The sequence below is a fragment of the Eumetopias jubatus genome, unplaced genomic scaffold (genome assembly GCF_037043125.1).
Source record: "Eumetopias jubatus isolate StellerSeaLion01/CBP00866 unplaced genomic scaffold, mEumJub1_p1.0 scaffold_2, whole genome shotgun sequence".
NCBI lineage: Eukaryota > Metazoa > Chordata > Mammalia > Carnivora > Otariidae > Eumetopias > Eumetopias jubatus.
Window position 1 is genome coordinate 100,933,204 of NW_028274808.1, and position 26,614 is coordinate 100,959,817.

The 26,614-nt window shown below is 33.9% G+C and overlaps 1 protein-coding gene across 8 annotated transcripts in view; it reads right to left on the bottom strand.

The window, feature by feature from the left end:
• Positions 1–26,614, bottom strand: part of AFG2A (AAA ATPase AFG2A) — a 328,111-nt gene that overhangs the window by 192,891 nt on the left and 108,606 nt on the right. For 2 of the 8 annotated variants that reach the window (XM_088021049.1, XM_088021051.1), the window contains exons 14-15: positions 23,967–24,093; positions 2,671–2,747 (exon numbers count right to left, since the gene is read on the bottom strand). The exons of 1 other annotated variant lie outside the window; for it this stretch is intronic. In XM_088021049.1, coding sequence (XP_087877175.1) covers positions 2,709–2,747; positions 23,967–24,093 — 166 coding nt within the window. In that variant the 3' untranslated portion in view covers positions 2,671–2,708. Of the gene's footprint in view, positions 1–1,631; positions 2,571–2,670; positions 2,748–23,966; positions 24,094–26,614 lie in introns of those variants that run through there. 5 more of the 8 variants (XM_028102266.2, XM_088021047.1, XM_088021050.1 and 2 more) reach the window with 4 other exon arrangements.

Below are 26,614 nucleotides of genomic sequence, written 5' to 3' on the forward strand. Positions count from 1 at the left end.
ATATACATACATATAATCACCAACATGATTTTTTAAGTTTGTTTTTGTTTAAAATACTTAATGATTCAAATGTTTTTAAATAAGAGTTTTGTACATAAAGGAATTACCCAAAGAACATCTTTAATTTTTTTTTAAGGATTTTATTTATTTATTAGAGAGAGAACATGAACAGGGGGAGGGGCTGAGGGAGAGGGAGAAGCAGACTCCCCACTGAGCAGGGAGCCCGACATGGGACTTGATCCCAGGACCCTGGGATCATGACCTGAGCTGAAGGCAGATGCTTAACCGACTGAGCCACCCAGGCTTCCACAAAGAACATCTTTATTACATAAATCAATTGATGAAGAGACTGGGATGTTATATGGTACTTTTATCACTGTAATCTATTTTGTTCATATCATTAATCAGGACTAGAATGCCATGTTAGCCAGGAAATTGAGATAACTTCATTCTGAAGCCCTTAATATTAAGATTCTCTTCTAGTTCTTCTAAATTCCGATGTTTAGTTCTAAGAATGAATTCTTTGCTTCGTTGATGTTTTCCTTTTTTAAAGCATTAAGAAATAATGTATTGTGTTCACCATGATTTGAGGGTATATGACCTATGAACCCTTGTGTTCTGATTTAGTAGAGAATTTTATATTATCTGGTTAGCATAGACACCTAAATTTGTGGATAGTCTTCAAATTTTACTTTTAATAAGACAATGAAAAGGACTCATTAAACTATTTATTTGGTGAAAGTGACTGAGAAGCCACAGGGCAGTGTAGGAAGAAGCATTTCTGATGAAGGTTATATATTTAAAATCTTGTGATGGCTTAAGAAAAAGACCACTAGTCTTGAAAAATTGGGAAATTTAACTTTTAGTAGTGTATTTAATTCTGTAACTTTAAAATGGCTCCCTATGGCTGCCTCCCATTCCTACCTCTTACCACAAATTTAACTTTTCCCCTTTCTATAGTAGATTATAAAGCCAGGAAAGAGTTGTCAGTTATATAATGAAGATGTTTTGTACATATTTAAACATGATATAAATGTTCTTATTATAATTATTATAATACAAGGACTTTATGAATACTGTTCCTTAATACCAAAGATTGCTATAAGTTTATGTATTGCTGAGTATATGGATGGATGGATGGATGGATGGATAGATGAATGAATTTTGGACCCTGGACTCCTACATTATTTAGAGCCTCCCTTGGAATGGAAGATCCTTCTCCTTGGTTTTGAAAACATTAAATTAAAAGGTATCTTAGGGGGGTGTGTCGGTGGCTCAGTCAGTTAAACATCTGACTCTTGATTTCAGCTCAGGTCACGATCTCAGGGTCTTGGGATTAGAACCCCATGTTGGGTTCCACACTGAGCATGGAGTCTGCTTGAGATTCTCTCTCTCTCTCTCTCTCTCTCTCTTTCCCCCTCTCCCTCTGCCCCTCACCCTGCCCACGTGCATGGACTCTCTCTCTCTCTCAAATAAATACATAAATAAAATATTTTTTTTTCGGTATCTTAATGTTGGCATTGAGCTATTTTCTATAATCGTCAAAAAGAAGCTGTACAGTCCTCCTCAAGACAAATAAGGAGATAAAGAAAAAACACAATGAGCTAAATTGTTAATTTTTGTTTGTTTTATGTATTCCTCAATTCATCAAGATTAAAATTACAAGCCACATTTGACCACCACAGGCCATTTACATACAAACCTTTTGAAATCTAACATTCAAATTATCCTCTAAATCCAAGAAATAGAATCTAAAGATACATTTATTAACTTCATCAAAAGTAAATGGCAAATTCCTTCTGCAAAATAAAAATATCAAGAAAATAAAGCACATAGGAAAAATCTAAACAGAGTTTCTTTGCCCTAGGGACACTTTTGGAAGGACCTTTAAAACACTGGAAACAAACGAAAAAATGTTAATGCTTGGGAATCAGATAAAAAAGAACTTAAAAATTCACTATTCTCTATTTAAGTTTCTATCCTCCACATTTTGTATTTTTAGCAACCATTAAAACAAAAGGATTCCATATCACTATTCTCTCTGATAGAAAAGAAACTGTAATTTTGATAATGGAAATAATTAAGTTTCACAGGACTTAAATAATACAGAAATAATAGACTATCAAAAAAAATCACATCCTGAAATCAAGAACTATATTATTACTGTCTGATATGGAGAACACCAATATGAAACCCTCTCACTTTAACTCAAAAGAGGACTGCATCCCTACCTGAATTCAGTTACCAGGGACCGATGGGGAGTCATTTACATGTTTGTATTTTCTGTTTCACATATTTATAAATATCTGGTGATTGTTATTTTTTCTTTAATGTGTTCTGAACTTCAAGGATTTAAGGCTCTGTGTAAATACTTATCTTTTTGTGCATTTCGTTACATTTATATTCATTGGTTTTGAGTAACTTACTATACGTATAAATGTACATTTTAAAAGATGATCCTTCTAAAGCTTTGCTTGTGGTCTTTGCTAGGAAGATGATTTAGATGCACGGAGAAGCTTGCTTGCTTTACTATTTATCATTTTCCCAGACAAATCCATGGAGACAGGCTGCTGATAGGATAGGAGAAAAACAACAAAAACAAATACAGTGCTTTGGCCTGGAACTGAATTGTATTATCTGTGCTGTCAGCTAGAGTCTTTGCTCACTTACCCAGACAATCTCCACAGGGATTAAAACTTCCCTCTGCATTAGTGATAGCCTTTAGTACACTGCAGCCTCATGTCCAGCTTAAAAAAAAAAAAATCTGTTATAAACAGTTTTTTATAGCTTGCAAAATCCTCACCAGTTCAACCTTTGGGGAGAGTGATTACGCTGATAAATCAAATAGGTATATCATAATTAAATTGCTAATCACCTGGATATCAGTTTTAGTTTCCATATATAACTCCTCACAACCCCCAACTATGGGCCTGATTTGAATACTTACAGTGATGGGTGTACTGCTAATTCAAGTTATTTTTGAGGACATTTTTTTTTTTTAATAAAAAAAGGTTGTAAGAATTTTGATTCTGCATGAAGGTCTAAGGATAGAATTATAGTCACAAAGAACAACAACAATAGGAAAAATCTCAGAAGATTCTGTAAACCAAACAAGACCAGTTAGAACCAGCTTCTTCATCAAGCAGTGAATGTCTGAACTATCCAGGAAGGTGATTATCTATTTTTTTCTGAAAGATTTCTGCTAATACGGATTTTATAACCTTCTGTGGTTCTCAACCTGACGATTCTTCTCCCCAGCCCGCCCCCGCCCCCGCCATTTGGTAGTATCAGAAGACATTTTTGGTTGTGGCAAATGGATTGATGATATTGGCCGCCAGTAGGTAGAGGCCACAGATGCTGCTGAACACCCTATTATAATGTACAGGAGAGTTCCGACAACAAAGTATTAACCAGCCCCAAAGTCAGTAGGGTTGAAGTTGAGAAACCCTGCTCTCAAGCATGGATTTTTATCTTGATGGGAGTTTTTCCAAATGAATAGCCCCACTGATGTTTACAATGTTTTATAGGGAGAGTTTATTTGTTTGAGTTACTAATAAGAGAAAAAAGAGGCTTTAGACATTGACTGGGGGATTTATGAACATGGTAAACACAAACATTCTTTGAAAAATATTCATGGAGACATATGCTGATCTCATGATACAAAGAAATGGAAAACAGTACTATTTCATCATAGAAGGATGTGAGAAACTTTATATTTTTTTTACCTTCACAAATATTAAAGGAAAGTTCTACTTTGTAGGAGATGGGGTTATACAGAATTATTTCTATATTGGTGAATTAAATCACTTAATAAAAAAGTAATCACAATATGTAAAATTAATTATTTTGGTAAAATATTCAGTAACCTGAAGCTCTGAATTCATTTCTTAGATGTGACTGTTGGTAATTTATTTACTGTCTAAGCTTCAGTTAACACATCCAGGAAGTCAGGTGTTGTTTTAAACTTGTCAGATGGGTGTTTATTAATTTCTGTTTGGTAACTTGTATTGACACTAAATTTTGTTGTTTTTTTTTTTTTTAGATGAATTAAAAGAATGTCCAGTCTTTAATTGACTGCTGGGCCTCAATGTAAGGAATAGGCATGCCCTTGTTCATTTCTCAAGTGGAGTTCAACAGTGCTTCCATTCATTTTGATATTGTCTACTCAATCATAATAATTTGCAGTAGAAAGAAGTATATGTAACCCCACATGTATAAACACAAACACACCTAGTAACTTAGTAGTGGTAGGGAAGTTAGAGACAGAAAGTGTTTGTTTACATTGCCTTCCAGAGATTTGGGATTTGGGAACCTGACCTGGGATCCAGGGCATGCCCATAACAACCACTGAGGTTCAGGGAGGTAGTACATGGGGTAGAATATATAGCTTCTAAAGAGATTTAATAATAATCCATCCATTGTGCTAAAACAAAAACAGACATTGGAGACTAAATGTAAGTGATATTCTTAAACCTACTATATTAAAAAAAAATTGCAGTTGATCTTATTTTTAAATAATCATGTTATCTGCCACACCACCCACACCCCATTAATGAACTGAATGCATGCTGTTGAAAAAGTCATGCTTTTTGTAAAGGAGAGGGTGGGAAAAAAAAATGCAGCTTGAAGTAAAAAATCACAGCCAATCATTTTACCTTTGTTTACGTGTTTAAGAAGTTGTCTCTTTGGTGGAGACAGACAGGAAATCTGTATTCTATCACCACCAAAAGTCCTCTTGGGTTTTTTGTTTTGTTTTGTTTTTTAAGTAAATAAACCCAGCCATAGCTATGTTAGTATAGAAGAAAATTCAGAGAAGAAACTGGATCTCAGCTAGAGATGAAAAACGTAAAGTTTATTGATTAGAGACTGTAATGTATAAAACTAGTTGTTCCGCTAACAGAAAGCAAAGGAATAAATTTCATTGTTATTCTGTATATTCTTTTAGTTATTATTTTTTTCATTTCTAAAGAATATTTTGTTTAGGTGATACTTTGAATAGGTAGTATATATTTAAATGCTTTAAAGATCAAATCTGTAGAAAGATATACATAGGGATACCTTACTCCCACTTCTGTATCTCATTCTTGTCTCCTTTACCTCATTTTTATCAGTTTCTTTTTTCTTCTAATGTTTTTAATACAAGCAAATACGTATATTTATTTATTGTTTCCAATACTCATATTCCCCAAAAATATAAGATAGAGGAAACTATGCATATGCTGTCAAGTGCTTTGCTTTTTTCACTTAGCACCATATATTAGAGATCTTTCTTTCTCAGTACATGGCTATTTCCTTCATCATTTTGTAGGCTGCATAAACGCAGAACTACATACAAACAGTACCCTATCAATGGACACTTGGACTGTTGCCAGTCTTTTGCCATTACTAACAACCTTGTTTAAGCGTTATTTTGTAGTTGTGTGGGTTTGTCATAAAGTGAGAGTACTGTGTTAAAGGGTAAATGCTTTTGTATTTTTGGTATTATTTCCTTCTACAGTGGTTCTACCATTTCACTGTTTCACTGGTAATTTTTAATGTGTCAAGATTTGCGGGTTGGTAATTTCCAGGTAACTACTGGTTGGTAATCAATAGTTAGTTAATTGAAAAAATCAAAAGAGAAATTATTAAAATATTTTAGGTAAAGTCTGATTTTTCCTTAACATAGACATTTAAATATGCATTAATTTGTTATTTATTTCAGGGCAAATGTGTTTCTTTGAGAATAATCCACTGACTGAAGTTCCATGATATCCCTTTTCTAAACCTCACTGTATTGATTTCAGTGTTTGACTTTTATATAGTGAGAATTTAGGGCACTCTGAGTTTCCCCATTCTTTTACAGATGTTCTGCTTTACCAAAATAGTTATTTTAGTTATTCACCTTTATTGAATTTTCCTAAGCATTTGCCTTGGTTTTTACAGAAATAGTCATGTTCTTGTAACAGTCATATTTTAATGGTTTATATAATATTTATTTACATCACATTATTTTAATGTCACGTAATTGTTAAGCTGTAATTTCTGAATCATGATTTCATAATCGTTTTTATTTACTGATGTATCATTGTGCTTATTAATCTCCTGGCCGTATTAAGTGCTCAGTAAAACTTATTGAATAGAAAAGAGGCAGGAAAGAGATAGTGTGGGAACAGACTCAACTGACTTTTGCTATGCACCCAGGACAAGAGAGCAAAGGTTTGGGGAGGAGGAGGAAGTGGGGGCATAGCAGAGGTAATCTTACTGGCCAGTGATTGTACCATGGCAGGTACAATCATGTGTTGAAAAATTAAGACTTTTACAATACTTCTTCCATAAAGAAATTGAAAGGGTGGTGGCCTAAAGGAAGGCTTAATTCTAAGTTCTAACTCATTTACTTAGCATAAGTGTCAGACTGGGCTAGACATCTTTGTATTATATTCTTGCCCAGCCAGCAGCTTATTTTTTAAAAAGATACTGGGACTAGTTGAGTATTTTCTAAATTTTATTTTTCCCCATCCATCATCCATGAATTTGCCATATTCATATGTCACTTTACTACTATTTACTATTTTTCTTCAATTAATATTTTAAACACTTAGATAAATTTAATGAATAAGGATAATTTACATCTCCCAAAAGGGATACTTGCCATAAATAAAAACAACAGTAAAAAGTAAATACAATGAAAACAAAACAGTGCTATTAAATGAAAGTTGTGTGATCTTTGCAGATGGCTCTGAGTGAAACAAGATTAGCAAAGTGTTATGTGCCCCCCACATATACCAAAAAAAAAAAGTACCACAGAGTACAAGATCAAAGATAAGGCAGAAAGGGTAAATGTTAATAGTAGGTGAATTCGAGTAAAGGTTATGTAGGGGTTCTTTATACTCTTACTATTCTTAAAACTTTAATGTGAATTTGAAATAATCTCTAAAAAAGAAATTTAATATATACACTGGAATATTACTCAGCCATCAAAAATGAAGTCTTGCCATTTGCAATGATGTGGATGGAACTAGAAGGTATTATAAGTCAATCAGAGAAAGGCAATTAGCGTATGGTTTTGCTCATATGTGGAATTTAAGAAACAAAACAGAGGAGCGTAGAAGAAGGGAGGGAAAAACAAAACAAGACATAATCAGAGAGGGAGACAAACCGTAAGAGCCTCTTTACCATAGGAAACAAACTGAGGGTTGTTTGTGGGTAACAGGGTGATGGGTATTAAGGAGAACACGTGATGTAATGAGCACTGGCTATTTTATACAACTGATGCTGAAACTAATAATACATTATATGTTAATTAATTGAGTTTAAATTTTTAAAAATGCAAAAAATAAATTGATAATGCAGGTAAAAAAATGACACATAAATTTGGATAACGCCAAAAAAATGATCCTGTGAATATTGGAAAATTAAAAAGGGAATAAAATTTTAATGTTAGGGATTCCACTCTTCCAGAAATAGCATGCTAGATCCCTCAGGTCCTTTTTGGTTCTTATGTTCAATGACACAGTATACCTTGTATTAAGGCAGCATAATTAAAGCTACGTGCACTCCCAATTCAGTATTTCAATGAGTAACATTATGGAAGCCCAGAATGAGGAAAGGCTGTTGATTAGGTGAGATAGCCTGAGTGGGTTGAAGTAGAAGTGGCTTAGGAAGAAAACCCTGGACTGTTTCAGTTGTGAGAAAGAAATACTATGTAAGAAAGTATTTAAGAGGATTCAGAGAGCTTCTGACTCACACACAAATTATTAAGTTTTTAATTTATTTTCAACAATAGTGATCCTGCTATATTTGATTTCTAATAATAAGAGACTCTAAGAACTTTGGGTATGGATATATTTCTGTAAAATACTACTACCATCATTAATTGAGGATTTTTTATGTGCTGATACTGTTCTAAGTTCTTTATATAGATCAGCCCACTCATTTAGTTCTTATAGCAATCATATGAGGTTATAAGGTACTCTTGATTCCTTCTATAGATAAAGAAATTGAGGCACAGGGCTTAAATAATTAGATCAAATTTATATTACAGGTAAGTGATGGAACCATACTGTCTGACTTGAAAGTCCAGGGCTTTAACTTTTCTTCTCTACCATGTATATTTTTATAGTGTGTGTGTGTGTGTTTTATCATAATTAGGGACTTCTGCCTTTTAGTTTCCAGTTGTTACTGTGTCTTATTTTGTTCTATTGTTATGCTTTCAATTACTTTATTTCTTTATGCATATTAAGTATAGTCATTTTATATTCAGCTTCAAAAAAATTTCCAGTATATTCAGTCTTTGTACATGTGATTCTTTGTCTTGAAATAACTGGTTCTTTGATTATGTCCTCTGTTTTGTGTGTGTGTGTGTGTCAGGTTTTTTTTTTTTTAAGATTTATTTTTAGAGAGAGAAAAAATAAACTTATGGGACTACATCAAAATAAAAAGCTTCTGCACAGCGAAGGAAACAATCAACAAAACTAAAGACAACTGACTGAATGGGAGAAGAGATTTGCAAATGACATATTCAGTAATGGGTTTGTATCCAAAATACATAAAGAGGTTATACAGTTCAACACTCAAAAAACAAATAATCCAATTAAAATGGGCAGAAGACATGAATAGACATTTCTCCAAAGAAGACATCCAGATGGCCAACAGACACATGAAAAGAAGCTCAACATCATTAATCATCAGGGAAATAGAAATCAAAACCATAATGAGGTATCACCTCACACCTGTCAGAATGGCTAAAATAGAAAACACAAGAAACAACAGGTGTTGGTGAGGATGTGGAGAAAAAGGAACCCTCTTACACTCTTGGTGGGAATGCAACCTAGTGCAGCCACTGTGGAAGAGAGTATGGAGGTTCCTCAAAAAATTAAAAACAGAATTACCTTATGATCCACTAATCCCACTACAGGGTATGTACCCAAAGAACACAAAAACACTGATTCAAAAAGATATATTCACTCCTATGTTTACTGCAGTATTATCTACAATAGCCAAATTACAGAAGCAACTCAAGTATCCCACTGATTGATGAATGGATAACAAAGATTGTGTACACACACACACACACACACACACACACACACACACACACAGAGGAATATTATTCAGCCCCAAAAAAGAATGAAATCTTGCCATTTGCAACAACATGGATCTAGAGGCTGTAATGCTAAATGAAATAAGTCAGTCAGAGAAAGACAAATACCATATGACCTCACTCATATGTGGAACTTAAGAAACAATACAAATGAACAAAGGAGACAAAAGAGAGAGACAAACCAAACCAAGAAACACTCTTAACTATAGAGAACAAACTGATGGTTACCAGAGGGAGGTGGGTGGGAGAATGCATGAAATAGGTGAAGGGGATTAAGAGTACATTTATCATGATAAGCACTGAGTAATGTATAGAATTGACGAATCACTATATTATACACCTGAAACTAATACAACACTGTATGTTACCTATACTGGAATTAAAATAAAATTTAAAAAAAGTAAATAAACAATAAAACAATGGTAAAAAATTTAAAAAACAACTATATAGTGTAAATGTTACAAAATGTAAAATTTTTAAACAAATACAGATATAGAATATAGTCATGTGGTAGCACATTATGACAATGCATGAGAAATCGACATGCTATAGGATAAAAAATAAGGTATTTAGAGGAACAGGAAGCCCTGCCTTGCAATACTGCCTTTATGACTTAGTTCTTGAACCATGGCAAGTCATTTAATCTCTCTAAATATCAATTTCCTGATCTTCAAATTGTAAACAGAAATATTGCTTTGCAGGGTCATTAGAATTACAGATGATGTATGCCTGCCTAATTAAAAGTGGTGATAATTGTTATCAGCTATATTTCTGGATTTTGGATTCCCTGCATGTATTCAATTTTGTATTTTTTTCCTTTAATACAATACCAATGAAACATCCTACAGTTAAATGCATAAGGCATATAATATTAATATATTCATATTTATATAGATAGATCTATCTATAATATTCAATATACACATTACAGCTTTGTTTGTACTACATTTTTACTTCTTTGTTTTCCATGAACAAAATCCTTGTTGCTTATGAGAACATTTGGCTTTTCTCACTGGACGCTGGTTTAGGTCACAAATGTGAATGTGAAATATCAACATAAGGAAACGTGGCTGCAGAACACTCTTCTTCTTACCCATTCTGCAAACTGTGTAGGCAGAGCAATCAACTGTCACCAAAATATGCTCAAGAATATAACTAAAAGAAAAAAGTTTCACGAGAAATTATTTTTAATTATTTTAATGGTGATTAAGCGTGCACTCACATTACTTCCACAAGGCCATCAGAGTAGTTAACATAAGCTTTGATCTTGGTGTGTATTTTTCTATTCAATAAATATATTACTGAACTATCCAAAACATCTTTTACTAAATATTTATCACTCCCAAGAAAAATCTACATAAACAGTATATTACTGGTGATAAAATGAGGAGGTAATAAAGTAAGAAATACTAGTTTTCTCAATGAAGAACATATAAAACAAGTTAAAGAGATATACAAGTTAGCTCAGCAAATTATTTTCATTTCAAATCACCAAAATTATAGCTGACATGAAAAAGCTGATATTTTCCAAATACACTGATAAAGCTAATAAGAATATGTAAGCCAGGTCTCCATACTAACTGCTTACTATGAGTTCTAGGCACTTGGATAAATCAGTAAATAAAAATCCTTGCCCTTATGAAGCTTACATGCGGAGAGAGACAATAATAAATGCTATAATTAAGTAAACTGTATGGTAATAAATCTATAGAAAAAACAGCGGAGTAGTATAAAAGGGGATCAGAAGAACCAGAGAGAGAAAAGGAGCTGGAGAATCTGTAGCATCAGATAACTAATAGGGTCACTGCCCAAGAGGTGGAGTATTATTATTGGTTCAGACAAATGAGATCTGTCTTATGAGCATTTCCCAGTTCTTAGAATTCCTAGCATTTTGTAACCTGTGTTATAATTGTTAATAAAAAAGAAAGTCAAACATTTTTGTAGGACATGTTTGTTTTTGCCTCTCCATCACCTAAGACATTGGCTGGCACATAGCAGGTGCTCAATAAATATTTGGTGGATGACTCATTCTAAGCCAATAAACAGTTTATCTGAATAGTACTAATCCAAAATTTAGTTCAAGGGTTGGCAAACTTTTTCTCCTAAGGCCAGAGAGCAAATATTTTTATCTTGTTGGTTAAATGGTCTATACAACAATAGGTGTGGCTATGTTCCAATAAAACTTTATTTACAAAAACAGGCAGAGAGCACAGTTTTCTAATCTCTGCTTAGTTTATTCTGTATCTATCTAATTGCTTTAAATCTTCTGTTAAGTTTTCCTAGATATATAAAAGTAAATTTATTATTTGCTAATGTTTACTTTTTCAATTCTAATCAACTAAATCGAGTAAACAAAACATAACTACAACAACAACAACAACACACACAAACCCCAGTTCTCCTTCCTTCTCTCCTTTCCCTCTTTCATTTTCTCCCTTTTTGCTTGTTAAGTGAAAACTGATAACTTCACTTAAACTGTGAATAAAGCTACCACACTGCCTGATGGTATACCATAGTTTTTATGAGAGAGAACACATACAGAGGCCTACCAGTCATCTGATAATACAATGCAAATGTCAGAGATGGAAGTCAAGTTTATAAATACAAAGCAAAAGCTGATCAAAATATTAAATATACAATCAATTCAAAGACATTAAGTCCAACACAGAATTTAAGAATTTATTTAGTTTAGTGGTTTAAAGTATGAGTTCTGAAATTAAACTGCTTGGATTTGTTACACTGCCAGCTCCACTGAATTAGGCCATTTACTAAATCTTTCCAACTAACAGTTCCTCAGCAGTAATGACCTATGACTACCTCATAGGATACTACTTTTAATAAAATATGAGCCTTCTACTTGGCCTTTGAAAAAACACATCTATATTTCATCAAGAGGAAGCAAATACATCATTAAGCCTGAAAATATGGAATTAATGAAGAACTCCTGAATATCCAAAAGTATCCTAAGTGTGCTTCTCAAACATTAATATTCAATTTTCTTCACCTTTCTACTTCGATAAAATATACTGTCTCTTGCTTTTATCTTAAAATATGCTTTTTTTGGTACTTCAATTAAAAAAAAAAAAAAAGAAGCTTCAGAATCAAGATTTCCAAAAGGCACTAGTATTATAAATGGCTTAGCATTTTTTCCATAACAAAACATACTTCTGAATAAGTCTGTCATCAAACATAACCTTCAGGCCATAGATTTTACTGGCTTAATAGATTGAAAAGCTGCTAAAAGGTAAACACTATTACTTGATATGTAACATAATGATCCAAAGCACTTGTTTGGTTCACATGCACTGTCAATTCCAGGAGACAGAAGTATAATCTAGCACAGGAAAGGGGGGGTGGATAAAAGTATATTTTAATAATTTTAGCTATATTTTATTAGAATAAGAACCAGACTGGAAACTGTCCTTAATACATGCATAACAAACTGACTTTTGTTACTGAATAACTTCTCTAGAAGATTTATTTGTAAAATCTCTAGTTTGCCAGCCAAATTCTCTAAGAATCTTTAGCACTAAAATTCTACCTCCTTCTGCACTGAAAGCTGGGTAGCAATGCTTGAAAGCACAATCTTTGCTAGGGTAGTTCTGAGTCTACTACTAAGGCAGTGACAAAGAGGTCTGTGTAAATGGGTTATCAAAAGATAAGCAAAGGCTGGGAAAGAGCTGAGATGCAAAATGCTTTACCTCCAAGTGAAGAGAAACTGTTGCTGAAGCAGAGCTGACATTTTCCTTTGCATTTACAATTAAAAAGGTTTTTTTTCAAGTGTGTTTAATCGTCAGGTTTATTGAGGTATGCTTTACATACTGTAAAATTCACCAAGTTTAGTTTTATAGTTAGAAGAGTTTTCGGTCAAACACATGTAGTCCTTTAATCACCACCACAACCAAAATGTAGAATATTTCCATCATCCCCAAAAGTTTCCTCATGGCACTTTGTGGTCAATACCTTCCCCCCAACTCCCGGATCTGATTTCTGTCCCTGTGGTCCTGCCTCCTCCAGACTGTCGCATAAATAGAATCAGTCAGCATATTCTGTGACCTTTTGTGTTTGGCTTCTTTCACCTGGCATAATGCTTTTAAAATTCTTTCATCTTACTGCATATATTAGAAATGTGTTTCTTTTTTTATGGCTAAGTGCCATTTCATTGTATGAACATAGCAGAATTTCTTTATCCATTCATCAGTTGATAGACAGATATTTGGGGCTGTTTAGTGATTATGAATAAAGCTGCTATAAACATTTACTTACAGGTCTTTGTGTAGACAAATGTTTTCATTTCTTTTGGATAAATACCTAGGAGTAGAATTGCTACATATTTAAGTGTACATTTAACTATATAGTAAACTTTTTATTAAAAAAGATTGATAAGTTCACTTAAACTTTGAAAAAAAAAAAGCTACTGCACTGGCTGATGGTATACCATAGTTTTTACAAGAGAGAACATACACAGCACTACTAATATTACACAATTTATTGAGCTAAGGAATACAATGGCATTGTGTAAAATACATATGCTTATAACTGACTAGAATCAGAGATGATAAGCATATCGCTCAGCACACAAGGGCCGAGTATATACCTAATGATTGCTAGTTCCCTCTCTGCTGTTCAACTTTCCCTTTTCTCAATGTTCTTACCTCACCCCAACCCAAACTTACATAAACCTACACTTAATATTAAATCACAATTTGTTAAATAAATTATATACAGTAGGACACACACACACAAATTTCAACTATTATTTTTTTAAAGCAAAGCCAGTTCCACTCATTTCCTTAAGCCACTCATCCTCCGGATGGAGGAGGGGAAGCCTCTAAAGGCAGCAGATGCAGCACTCAGAAAACATTTCAGGTAAGTATCACCACCTTGTGTCCAAACAAAGTAACTGCAATACCAAATTCACGGAGCCCAACACATAATAGAGACCAGAGGCTATTAGATTGAAGATCCATTTTTTTCCAAATCTACGGTGAATGTATATGCCAGTACAATATTGCAAACAAGGTGTAGACTGTGCATGTTTTATGATAATAATGCTTCAAAATTTGCCTGTATTTCTTATTAGATCATACATATCCTAAAGAAAAGAACTGAGGTTTCTTTTATTACGTACCTCTCTGATACTTTTGCATACCCCTTCCAAAAGTGCGCGCGCGCGCGCGCACACACACACACACACACACACACACACACACACACACTCTCTCTCTCTCTCTCTCTCTCTCTCTCTCTCTGAATAGAATGCCAGGCACCAAAATGGCACAGTATTGTTAATACTCTCTATGCACTTAAAAAATAATCCCCAAATTAGCCCTTCTACAAATGACCTTAAACATTCAATACAGGGCTTCAGATTTAGTTTTTGGCTACACTGAACATCAAATATGAGATCCTAGGAGCATTAAAAATACATGTGAAGAAGCTTTTTCAAATTTAAAAGTGACTCAACTTTAAATAATCATATATTTAGACATTTCTGCTCTAACTCAAAATCATTTTTACATTCATTTGAAGTTTTAAAAAAACAGCATATTAAGTAGACCAAAACATTACAGATATTGTAAAACTGATCAGACATCTGTGAAAGGAGAAAATATGCAGCTCAACAAGTTTTCCTTTTTCTAAGAGTAATAAATTTTCAGTGAAAAAGTTAAGGTGTTCTTCAACTGTCAACCGAAGTTTTTATTACACAACAGCAGCCTTAAGGCTGATTTATGGCTTTTCCCCCTTTTCTGACAATCAAGTGGTTAAAAAGAAAAGTCATTTTTGCACACCTGGATATTTGCTTGCTTTATAACATGTTTGAAGAAAAGAACTTTTCAGCAACATGAAAGTTTGGGGAGGTGACACCTGAAAAAGCCTTAAAAAAAAAAAACTCAGAAATTTGTTTGGTAAATAGCATCCTTTTATGTAGCATTTGGAAAATCTATTATTATCTGTCTCTAAGTCACAACATAAGAGAATTTTGGGTCATTAATGACATATCCCAAATTATCTAGTACATTTTTGACAGGTTCAGAAATAGTTGTCCAGAGAGGCTAAATAATTTCAAAGGATACATAGTTTGTGAGCAACAGAGCTAGAATGAGAAACAAAGATCCCCAAATCTGTGTCTGTCTGCCTCATTTCTCCCATTGCTCATTTCTCGCTATCAATTTCAGGCCTTTCTATCACATTCTACATATAACATTCTAGTCCCTATCATCTTTGGCATCCATTACGTGTGCCAATCTCCTTTTCCTCTAGACTCATTTCTCCAGTTAAACTGCTTACATGATGCAAAGGCCCCTCTCCAATGCTATGCATACTCCAAAAACTCATCTAGAAATGCTAAGGTTTGGGAAGGCCTGAGGCCAAAACACCATAAACAAAATGTTTAAAGAAGAAAATCACACAACTCCTCATACAATACAATACCTGTAGTATCACAGATTCATGAAACTGCAGCTGTAAAAGTGGAAGTGATGAGGGCATTAACTACATATTTCAGCACCGTTTTAAAGCTAAAAAAGTACTTTTAAATAATTTCATTTCTAAATTTCATTGAATATAATTTAAGTCTTATCTTGTCTATTTTCATTGGAGAAAACAGAAAGCATTTCAGAATATGTATTCTTAAGGTAAATTAGGTGAATTTTACTTTCTTAAATTATGTAGGTTAAACTATTTTTCAAAAAGTCAGAAAGCTACAGAATACAGAAATTCTTCTTGATAATTAAGATATATAATGCCTCTACTATTCATACATATAAAACACACATAGGGAATGGCAGAAAAAGAATCCCACAAATGACAAATCAGAAAGATCTGATCTAATATGATAAATTCTGTAAGAGTTAATTCCTCTACTTCTAAGGATGAAAGCCCTAGCAGCTGGCTAGCAGAAACTATTGGGAAACCACTTGGACTTAAGGAAAAACAAATCTCTGGGAAGCATATGAAAAGTAGGAAAAGCTCAGAGGAGCTGAAATTGAAGGAAGACCTCTAGATCTAATCGCACTGTGGCTCAACTTCTAAGACTTAAATCAAATTAATAACACAAGCCCAAGGCGGGGAAGCTATAACTTAGCAGAAGATTCTGAGGAAAGACTTGGGCTTCTTGGTTTTGTTTTTGTTTTGTTCTTGATGACTTTAAATTCAACAGCAGTCCACAGTGTGATTCAGCTGGCAAATAAACTAACACAATCCTGCAATCCATTAGCAGAAGACATGGTATTCAGATTAAAGGCATCAGACTACAACCTATTACAGTATATTCATCTGTGGATGCCATAATTTCAGAGAGAAAGGAACAAATGGACAACAGTTCAGAGGGGGAAAAAAAAAGGATAAGAATGCCAAAGACAAAATAAAACAAGATGTCAAGCCTAGAGAAGAGAAGACTAGTTGGCGAGATAGAATGTAAAGATAAAACACATAATAGTTTTCAAAAATAAAGAAGAACCATATTAGAAGAAGAATTAAAAACTGTACTTCCGGCTGGTATGTTGAAGCTTTGGGGAGACACACAGCAGCTGGTTCAGTAGAACAACAAAATTCCTAAAAATAGTCTGAGACAAAGATGTAGTAGTCTATTTCATGAGATAATAAGTCTCCACTCTCCCATCAGTTTGGTGAGTAAGCAAAGGATGGAGAAGTGATGGGGAGAAATTTTACAATGTATCAGAAGGATAACTATACTATCAAAGCCTTCCAAGTTCTCTCCAATCTTGAAAAAATTAATTTCTTTCACAACCTGGGTGTCAAGGGCAATACGCACTGTTATTTGCACTTTCTCTAACAGAAGATTAAATGTACTCCTATTTGCATGTTGAAATCAAATATTATTCCCCAAACATCTAAACATAGAATCTTAATTTCTTAAAATTTAAATATCTCAGCCTGAAAATTCCTATGATAATACTAAAAAGGACATTCAACTCACAATTATAAAAAAACTAAAAATCAATGAAACTTTAAGATTCAAGTGCCATGAAGAAATACACGATTCATACAATTAAAAAACTGCATTTCTAGATTTATGGATTTTGGTGAGTCATTCAATTGAAAATAATAATTATTTAGTCCAAAAAACATATTTTAAAAGGTTAAATATTAAAAGAACTCTCAAGATGGAATGTACTTGAAAGAACAAAACCTTCCTATTATTTATTTTAAGCCATTAATGCAATATATGTTTTTAATGATTTTATTTATTATTTATTTAAGAGAGAGAGGGAGAGAGAGAGAGAATGAGCGGGCAGAGGGAGAGGGAGAAACAGGCTCCCAGCTAAGAGCGAGCCCAACACAGGACCCAATCCCAGGACCCTGGGATCATGACCTGAGCCAAAGGCAGATGTTTAAGCAACTGAGCCACCCAGGCGCCCTAGAAAATTAATGCAATATATTTAAACAATCTTTAGAAAAACATTGTGACTCATCTATGAAGGACACACATTAAGAGACATTACTAAAACTTATAAAAGCCTACAAGGACAGATCAATGGTCTGTAAATTTGTTCTGTAAAGATCCAAATGGTAAATAATTTAGGCTTTATGGGCCATAAATACTGTACAATACTGTAACTACTACAGTAGTACAAGTGAAGTCATAGACAATACATTAATAAATTAGGGTAACTGTATCCCAATAGTTTTACTTACTGAAATTTGAATTTCATCTCATTTTTACATCTCACAAAATAATTTTTCTTTTTCATATTTTTCAACCATTTAAATATATAAAAACCATTCTTAGATCACAAGAGGTACAAAAACAAGTAGTTGGCCAGTTTGCTGACCGCTGGGATAAACAGCCTTTACCAATTAGCATCTAAATGAGGTATGACCCATATATACATACAACATCTGACCCACTCCTCTTGTCATTTCTCCCAGTCATCCATCCCCAAAGCTGAAACCCTTACAGCTGCTACCATAATAGGTATGGTGAAAACACTTAGAGCTTTAAAAAAACAAAACAAACACACAAATACCTATCGATAATGATAAAACCACTTCTGAGAGTCCTGTAAAATGAAGGTAAAGATGAAACTGGGAGATGAACTTGGAGGAGGCCTTCCAGGCCTGACCACATTGCAGTTCACCTTATAATCCCCAAGACTCTCCACATCATTTTAATAAACAATATTAAGGATTAATATTAATTGTTAATATTAATTAATATTAAGGATTGTCTGTTAGGTCAAGCAGCTTGTTTTTTAGTTCCAACTTAGCTGAGAACAGCAATATTAAAAGAATGGCACTTACAACTACAAAAGGTAAGGAGAAAAGCCATCCACAAACATACCTGTACTCTTCTAAAGGTATTTTTGGAACCCAAGTCACTTGAAAATTGGGAGCCACATATATTTAGCTTCTCATTTGCCAACATTTCTAAACATGCTAATTAAGTTTTTCCCATGTTACAAAGATATCCATAAAACCAACTTTTAATTTGCAATATTTAAGAAATAAAAATGTTATGTCATATTTAGCCCATCAAGCACATTTCCTCTTCCAGGAAAACTGGAAGGAAAATTAATGCCAGTTTATCATATCCATGAGCTAAACATACTAAGTTAGAAAATGATTCTGAACCCTGAATTATTGAATATTTCTATATAACTTCCAAAATTTTTCTCAATTGAACAATCTTTTCCATAGATGACTCAGAGCAGAATTTTCAAAATTCTACCAATTTACTATTATAAGAAAACTAGGTTGATAGGCTATATACTTTATAGTAGTGATAATTATTGAAAGCCTGTTATATACTAGGCATCAGTACTAAAAGTAACCAAATGACTAAATTAAAAAATATTCATAAAACTAAACTATTTTGAGGTTTTTTTTAATGTCTGGGAAAGAAGACATGACCATTTCTTAATATTCAACACAAATGCATGAAATGCCATGGATTGGACATTATATTCTTCTAAAGTGGCCACATAATCAACAGCCTAACAGAGAACAATATAAACTCCTACAGCTTGGGCTCTTTGTTATTTGGGCATCAATAAAAATTCAGTTGTTTGCTATTCTAAATTCTCTCCATGCTGAGGAAATCCAGACCATCATCCATCTAAAGACAATGTGTCAACTTGACATTATACAATCTCATTAATCTTCTTCTATCCTTCACATCTTGTCATTCTTATGTAAAATGGACACTTGAGGATATGACTTCTCTTCCCTCACTTATCAGCTGAAGGAGAGGGTAAGGCATAAATGTCTATGGAGACTTCAGGATACCACCAGGAACCACAAGCAATCACTTTACTTAGCCTAGTATGCTACATCACAACTAATGTATTTGACATGTAAATATGAAATAGCAGGAAATAGAACAATGTGATTCTTGAGCTATTTGTCTTACTTCCTTTGCTGAATCACCAGAATCCCCAAGAAACTCCAGCTTTAGTTTCCCCAAACTACATGAAATTGAAATACTGTCCATAAAAGACAATAAATACACACAACATATGGGTCACACAATGATGTCGATTTCACTCCTCTGGCAGTCCAAGAATTCTCACCCTTTTGACATACTAACTTAAGGTCACCATGACATAGAGGTTGTGGGTTAACAGACAACAGGAGGGTAAAGTATGCCAGCTAATTTACCAGGCCAAACACCCTAATTAAATTTAGCCAAAGTTATACCAAATGTATTATTTCTTTGACACTAGACCAGTCTTTTTTTTTAATTCCAGTTTTAAGCTAAAAAAAAATCTCTACTTTTTAGCAGCACATGAAATTTAATTCTTCTGTCACCCATACTCTTCCTATCACAGTTTCCTCCAGACAAGGCAGGTGGTGGAAACTGTCTATTCATTTCATAACAGGAAGTTTGTTTCTGTATTGTCTCTTAAGATTGTTTTGTTTCTACCAGGACCTTCAGGACACATTTTGAACAAACACCATGTTATAATCACACATGCACTGAAACTTTTGTTTTATAGTAGTATTAAATAATATACAAATAATGCTCTAAAATAGTTCTTCAGAGGAAAAAATCTGCAAAGAAAAATGACTTTTGATATAGTATGTATCATATGAGTAGTAACAAAAGTACAATTAAGAAAAAAAATCCGGGGCACCTGGGTGGCTCAGTCAGTTAAGTGTCTGCCTTTGGCTCAGGTCATGATCCCAGCATCCTGGGATCGAGCCCTGCATCAGGCTCCCTGCTTCTCCCTCTCCCTCTGCCTGCCTGTCTACTTGTGATCTCTCTCTCTCTGTCAAATAAATAAATAAAATCTTAAAAAAAATCCATATTCCACACAAATATGGAATTCTACTTGAAACAGAAAAGAATTTTTTTTACAAAAATCACTGATTATTTAAAGTTTTGGGTTTTTGTTTTTTTTTTTTTTGCACAATTACAGAATACAGTAGGCAGAACATTTAGACCCTGGTGCAATGTACTAAATTCAAAGTTGTACTTGAAAGCATAGCACATCATTTGATGATCTTGAAACCATTCTTACACCACTCAGAAATGCTTTTTCCCATTTACCAATTTTATGTTTTGCTACCAGGAATAATTTTATTATTTAATCCTTTACAAATTAAACATTATAAATTTTGAAAAATTTGAATACTAAATTAAAAACCTTTAGATCTCCCTGACCTAGTGAAAATAAGTCTTTGTATCTAGTTAGCAAATACTTTCGATATCTTAATTTAAATGTGCTCATCCAAAATTAGTTGGTTAAAAAAAGTTGGATTTCTAATATTCAAAAACTAATCAAAGTATGTGTGTAAATGCATATACATACAAACATACAAGCATACATATAAATATGGATATATACATATTGTATGTTTGCATATGTTTATACTTCTCTCTGAAACATCTTAAAGAGGTCAATAAATCAAGGTATTAACAGTGTGAATTAATATTGATACTTAAAACACTTATTTTGTACAATCACATTTTCAGAACTGATGAATTCAAGGTAACATTTTATAAAGGATAAAAAAACATGGCTAGAAGTTTGGCAAGATATTTCCCAAACTTCAATTTCTGAAACTCTGTGATGTTGAAGACTTACTTACGAGTTGCTGTTAATGAAACAGAGCATATGCCTTCCTAAGGCAAATATTATCACCAGGCAAGAAACAGGAAAACAATGCAAAATCTTTGAAATGTAAAAAAAAAAAGAAAAACCACTTCTATCCCTTAAATCTCCTGTCTTTGGAAACAACTTCTGCCCAAAATCCAGTTAAGTATTTTTTCCAAGAGATCCAAGATATCCACAGACTAAACTTATCCTAAAGAGAATGGAAACTCTCTACAATCACCTTGGAGGTTTTGACTTTAGAAAGCTGAGCTTTTAAAAAAGGCCCCAAACCTTACAGTGGCCCAAGAATAACGTCTAATCTCTAGGTTAATCTTTAAAATTTCTAAAGGTCTCTTGTACCAGGTGTTGGTAAAAAACTAGGATAAATTAGATCTACTGTAAAACACAACAGTTAGGGTTCAGTTTAGGTCTTACGGGGGGGGGAAGTAAGCGAAACAGATTATAAATCAACAATTCCACTGAATTAAGTAACAAACCTATCAAGTGTTACACATATAAAGAACATGAAAAAATGTATCCTTTACAACAGGAGTTTAAATTTATTTATCCTTTTCTATTTTAAGAGAGATTATATGTATAATTTGAAGAAAGATATATTTGGACAAGGCAAGGCAAAGAAATGCAGCATCTGAGAAAACAGCAGATTCCACAGAACCAGAACATTTCAGAGGAGCTGGTTCAAAGTCAATTATATGACAGGCAAGGATAAGCTGGTCTCCCAGGAAGTCAGAAGTTGTTCTTAGGACTTGGAACAGAATTGAGAGTAGTGGGGGGAAGAAGCTGAAGAGCACTGTGGTAGGAAGACTTCTAGTAGAGTCACAAGATTCTGGTCCCCTAGTGGACTCACACCTTCTCCCAGTTATTCAATCAAATGCTAATTTAGGTGCTACTGTGAGGGGCTTTTGCAAATGTAATTAATTAAGGTCCTGAAACCACTAACTTGAAGGTGGAGAGATTTTCCTTTGTTGGGCCTAACCTGATTAGATGACACTAAAAGACACTGGGCTTTTCCTGGAAACATAATTTTAAAGCATAAGAGGGATAAAATATGATGGCAACTCTCACTGCTGTCTTTGAAGATGTTAGAGGCCATGTGGGGGTCTCTAGGAGCGACAGTAGCTCCCAGCTGACAGCCAGTAAGGAAATTTAGTCCTTAGGCCTACAATCACAAGAAATGAATTCTGACCCAATCATGTGAGATTAGAAAAGGAATACCAGCCCTGGGTAATACTTGGATGGGAAGAATACCAGCTCCTGACAATGATATAGTCCTGCCAACTCCCTGTTTTTAGCCTGTAGTGAGCCTCTGGAACAGACAACTCTGTTGTGCCGTTCCCAGATTTTGACTTACCTATAGAAATACTAATAAATGGGTGTTGTGTAAAACTGCTAAATTTGAGGTAATCTGTAACACAGCAAGAGAAAACTAATACAAGCACCAATCAAACTGAATCATATGGCTTGATTTAGATGAACCCAGAGAAGTTTATTGTAAACCCAAAAGCCCTATTTCAAGAAATGTATCTAACAGTGAAGACACACTCTATTAAGAAACCAAAGAAGACAACTATTAGATTAGGCATTGTAGAGAAGGAAACCAAAGAAATTTTAGAGCTCATTAGCCATGGGGTAACCAGGAGAAAATATCATAAAATATAATATATTCTTACCAGGAGTTTTTTTTCTGGATTCAGCACCTTTATTTGTAAAACTGAAAGGTGGGATTAGGTAACTTCTAGGGTACTTTTAGTACTTTCTATGATACTTGTTAAAATACAGTCCTACTATCTTTTTTTTTTTTCCCCATAGACATCAAAGGTATCTGAGCATAGACCCAGATCCTGTAAGTGCTCAGAACACACCTTCCTTCTTAAAAAAATACTGTATCAGAAAGTGAACAATTTATTAAAGTCCAAAGCTTTCTCACCTGTATTTGACTCAAAGGTCTTTGTCGCATAGTAAAATACCTAATTGAATGAAAGCAAAGCTTGCTTTCCACATAAAAGCTTCTTTCATATCTTTGCAAGGATTTTTTCTAAATCCCATTTTCAAAATTAAAAGTTGGTATATATATGCACAGGGAAGGAGAGAGGAGCTCATAAGGTCATTTATATGAGCAATAATGTGAACAGAAAAAAGAAAAATTAGTTCATGCTACAGGAGAAAATTTTTACTCTTAATTTAAATCCTTGCAAAAAATTGTACATTAGGTAGAAATTAGACATTTAAAATTTAGTGAATTCCCTTTATTAAACTCTGACCTAGGGAGAAAAAGTGGTAGCAATACCCTGAAAGGGTTAATTTTGCAACTGTATAGCTTAGTTTAATGCTACAGGCTAAGTAATTTCTTAGATAAAATCCATTGTCACTCTTATTCTAATCACTTTGAAACCAACTGCAGACAAAGAATTCTAAAAAGTTGTTAATAATAACTTCAGTCTAACTTGTCCTAAATATCCAGAAATTTACCTTAGTATGAATGAAAATGGGAAAAACTTCTCAAAAATAAATCAGATGACATAAACAAACAAAAAAAGAATTTCAGAACTTCAATTCTCCATCTGAAAGTCTGATGCAATGGGGGGGGGAATTCAAGGGGTTACAAAATAGTTTCATTAATACCAAACCATAAGCAATAAAAACATAGAAGCTTTACTGTTCTTTTCATTTCCTTTAAGATTTTCAGGATCCTCTAAATGAAAAAGTGATTACAAAGTAATTTGTAATTACTAAATGAAAAAAAGCTCACATAATCAAATAATCCAGTTCTGATTTTACAACACTCGTACTGCTTTCTTTCTTACCTTGTCTAGCCTATCTGGGCGGTTAGTAGCTGCCAAAATTGTCACATCCTTTAACTGTTCAATGCCATCCATTTCTGTTAAGAGCTGAGCCAGAACACGGTCAGCTACGTTCCCAGCACCTAAAGAACTGATTTTTAAAAAATATAGTTGTAAAACTCTTTACCTATCCCCAAGTACTTTATTACTTTTAAAAGACTGTGTACTCTATAACACGAAAAATTATGTCTGTTTCAAAATATAAAATGCTTGCTTCAGAATTCATTACTTGTTGAATTACCGTACCCTAAAATTAATTATATTCAAATAATTTCTTTTCCTCCTTCAACAACCATGTTCATTTTCTCTCCAATAATGAAATATACAAGATCTGGGAAGCAAGTTATAAGATTATTTAAAGCAGTTCATCAAATACACAATTGTGTAATTTAAACAATATTTACATTTTATATGGAAAACATACTGAAAGGAATTGGGAATAAAGAAACAAAATAAAAACCCATTCCTCACATGAAGTTTAAAACCTCTATGAAACAAAAAAACTCTTTACGCTCTTTACCCATAACAAATGGGATATTTCTAATGTATCTTGGTATTTTAAAATATTAATGTTTTTAAGCAACATCAGCAGGTAGGTAGTGATCACAATCCCCATATCTGGAGAAACAGGCAAAGGAAGATAAGTTATTATGTTCCTTTTGTTAACGTAGCAGGTCAATTACAAAGCTACTACCAGACATACTAGAATTTAATCACATTTCCTTTGACAAAAAAATCCAAAACAAAACTAAATACTGATTATTAATAAGGAAATTCAACAGGTCTTACCAATGAACAAAACCTTATATTGCACAGTCAAGGCCCTACAATAACAATTCTCATTAGCACCAGCTGGGATTTACTAAGAACCGTTCAGAATTGAGAAATATGTAATAGACACGTGCATGGATGATTACAGAGCGTAACAGCACTGTTAAGTGTAGTAAACGTATGAACCCAAGCCGATGAATGGGGTGAGGGAGAAGAGGAAAAGAGGACCGAAGGTACCACCTCACACCCCTGTCACTGCTGACAGAACAGGTGGACCTTAGTATAATCACCATGTAACGGACTTAATGAGATAATGAGGATCTCTAACAGAATGCAGATCTCAACATGCATTACAACTTCAAAAACTTGATGCAGTGTATGCACAGGAGAGTAGCCTCTAACTCACATCAATCAAACACACATGAGGTTGTTATGTAAGTCAGACTGTCAATTTATTAAATTAAATGGTCCTTCCCAATGTCTAAAAAGTTTGGGATCAAGGAATACCAGAGAAACCACTGAGATTTATTTTGGCTAGCACTAATTCTTGCAAATAACTAATTGGCAGGTGCATGGATTTGCTCCTCTGATTGTAAGAATAAACTCTGAACATTCTGAATAAATGGATTATATACCCTTCAAAAAATATCCTCCCTAATGTAACTTTTCCACATGAGAGCTTAATTGTCAGAAACACTGTTAGCAAAAGCTCTAAGGACTCCTTCATAACAACTACAAGCACCTAAATATTTAAGGCTGCCAACTGATTACATCTAAGGCCTTTAATTGTATCTACTATGCTAATTAGTCATGATCCTATATTTTCAGACACTAAGGAAGGTCACATTGAACAGATTTTGGGAGAGTCAAGGTGGGCTGTCCAGGGAGATGGTTTCTAACTTAAACCTTGAAAAATGAGTGAGAACCAAACAGGTTAAGAGGAAAAGGGAGGAAAGAGAATACAGAACACTGAAAATGGAAATCAGTTCAGAATAGCTGCACACAGAAGTTAAGGTGAAAAATGCAAAAGATCAATGTAGAGAGAGAAATTAAGGCTAGATAACAAAGGCTTTGTTATCCAAATTACTGAGTTTGGATTTTATCCTAACATAAATGGGAAGTTTCCACTAGAAATATGACAAAATCAGATTCATGTTTTTGAGGACCAGTACGGCCACAGTATGGAGAACAGATTATAAAAGGGCGATAATGGTCTGTTTTCCAGTCCAATAACAGCTCTTCTTAGACCCTTCTGAGATGTGAGATCACAAGTGTCTTCATCTGTTTAGGCTGCTATTACAAAATATCAGAGACTAGATAGCTTATAAACAATAGAAATTTATTTCTCAATCCGGATACTGGAAAGTCCAAGATCAAGGCACCAGCATGGTTAAGTGAGGGGTCTTTTCCTGGTTCATAACTGACACCTTTTCACGTCCTCATATGAAGATGGTGGGTAAGCTCTGTGAGGCCTCTTTTATAAAGACACAAATTCTACTCATGAGGTCTCCACCTTCATGACCTAAGTACCTCCCAAAGGCTCCACCTCTTAGAATTTCAACATATGAATTCGGGGAGGACACAAACATTTAGACCATAGCAATAAGACAAACCACTGACCCCCAAACTGGAGAGACAGACAAGCTGGATACAAAGAAACCAATAAGCAGAAACCTCCACAGGAACCAGTGCTGGGGTAAGGATACTGGAAATGTAAATGATGAATTTCTAGGACAGTGTGGACAAGCCTGAGAGTTAAATACTCCAGAAAACACAATCATTGAGGGACCCTTACATTTTTTGTGACTTTACCTCCAGAAGCCATACCAGGTTCTCACAAT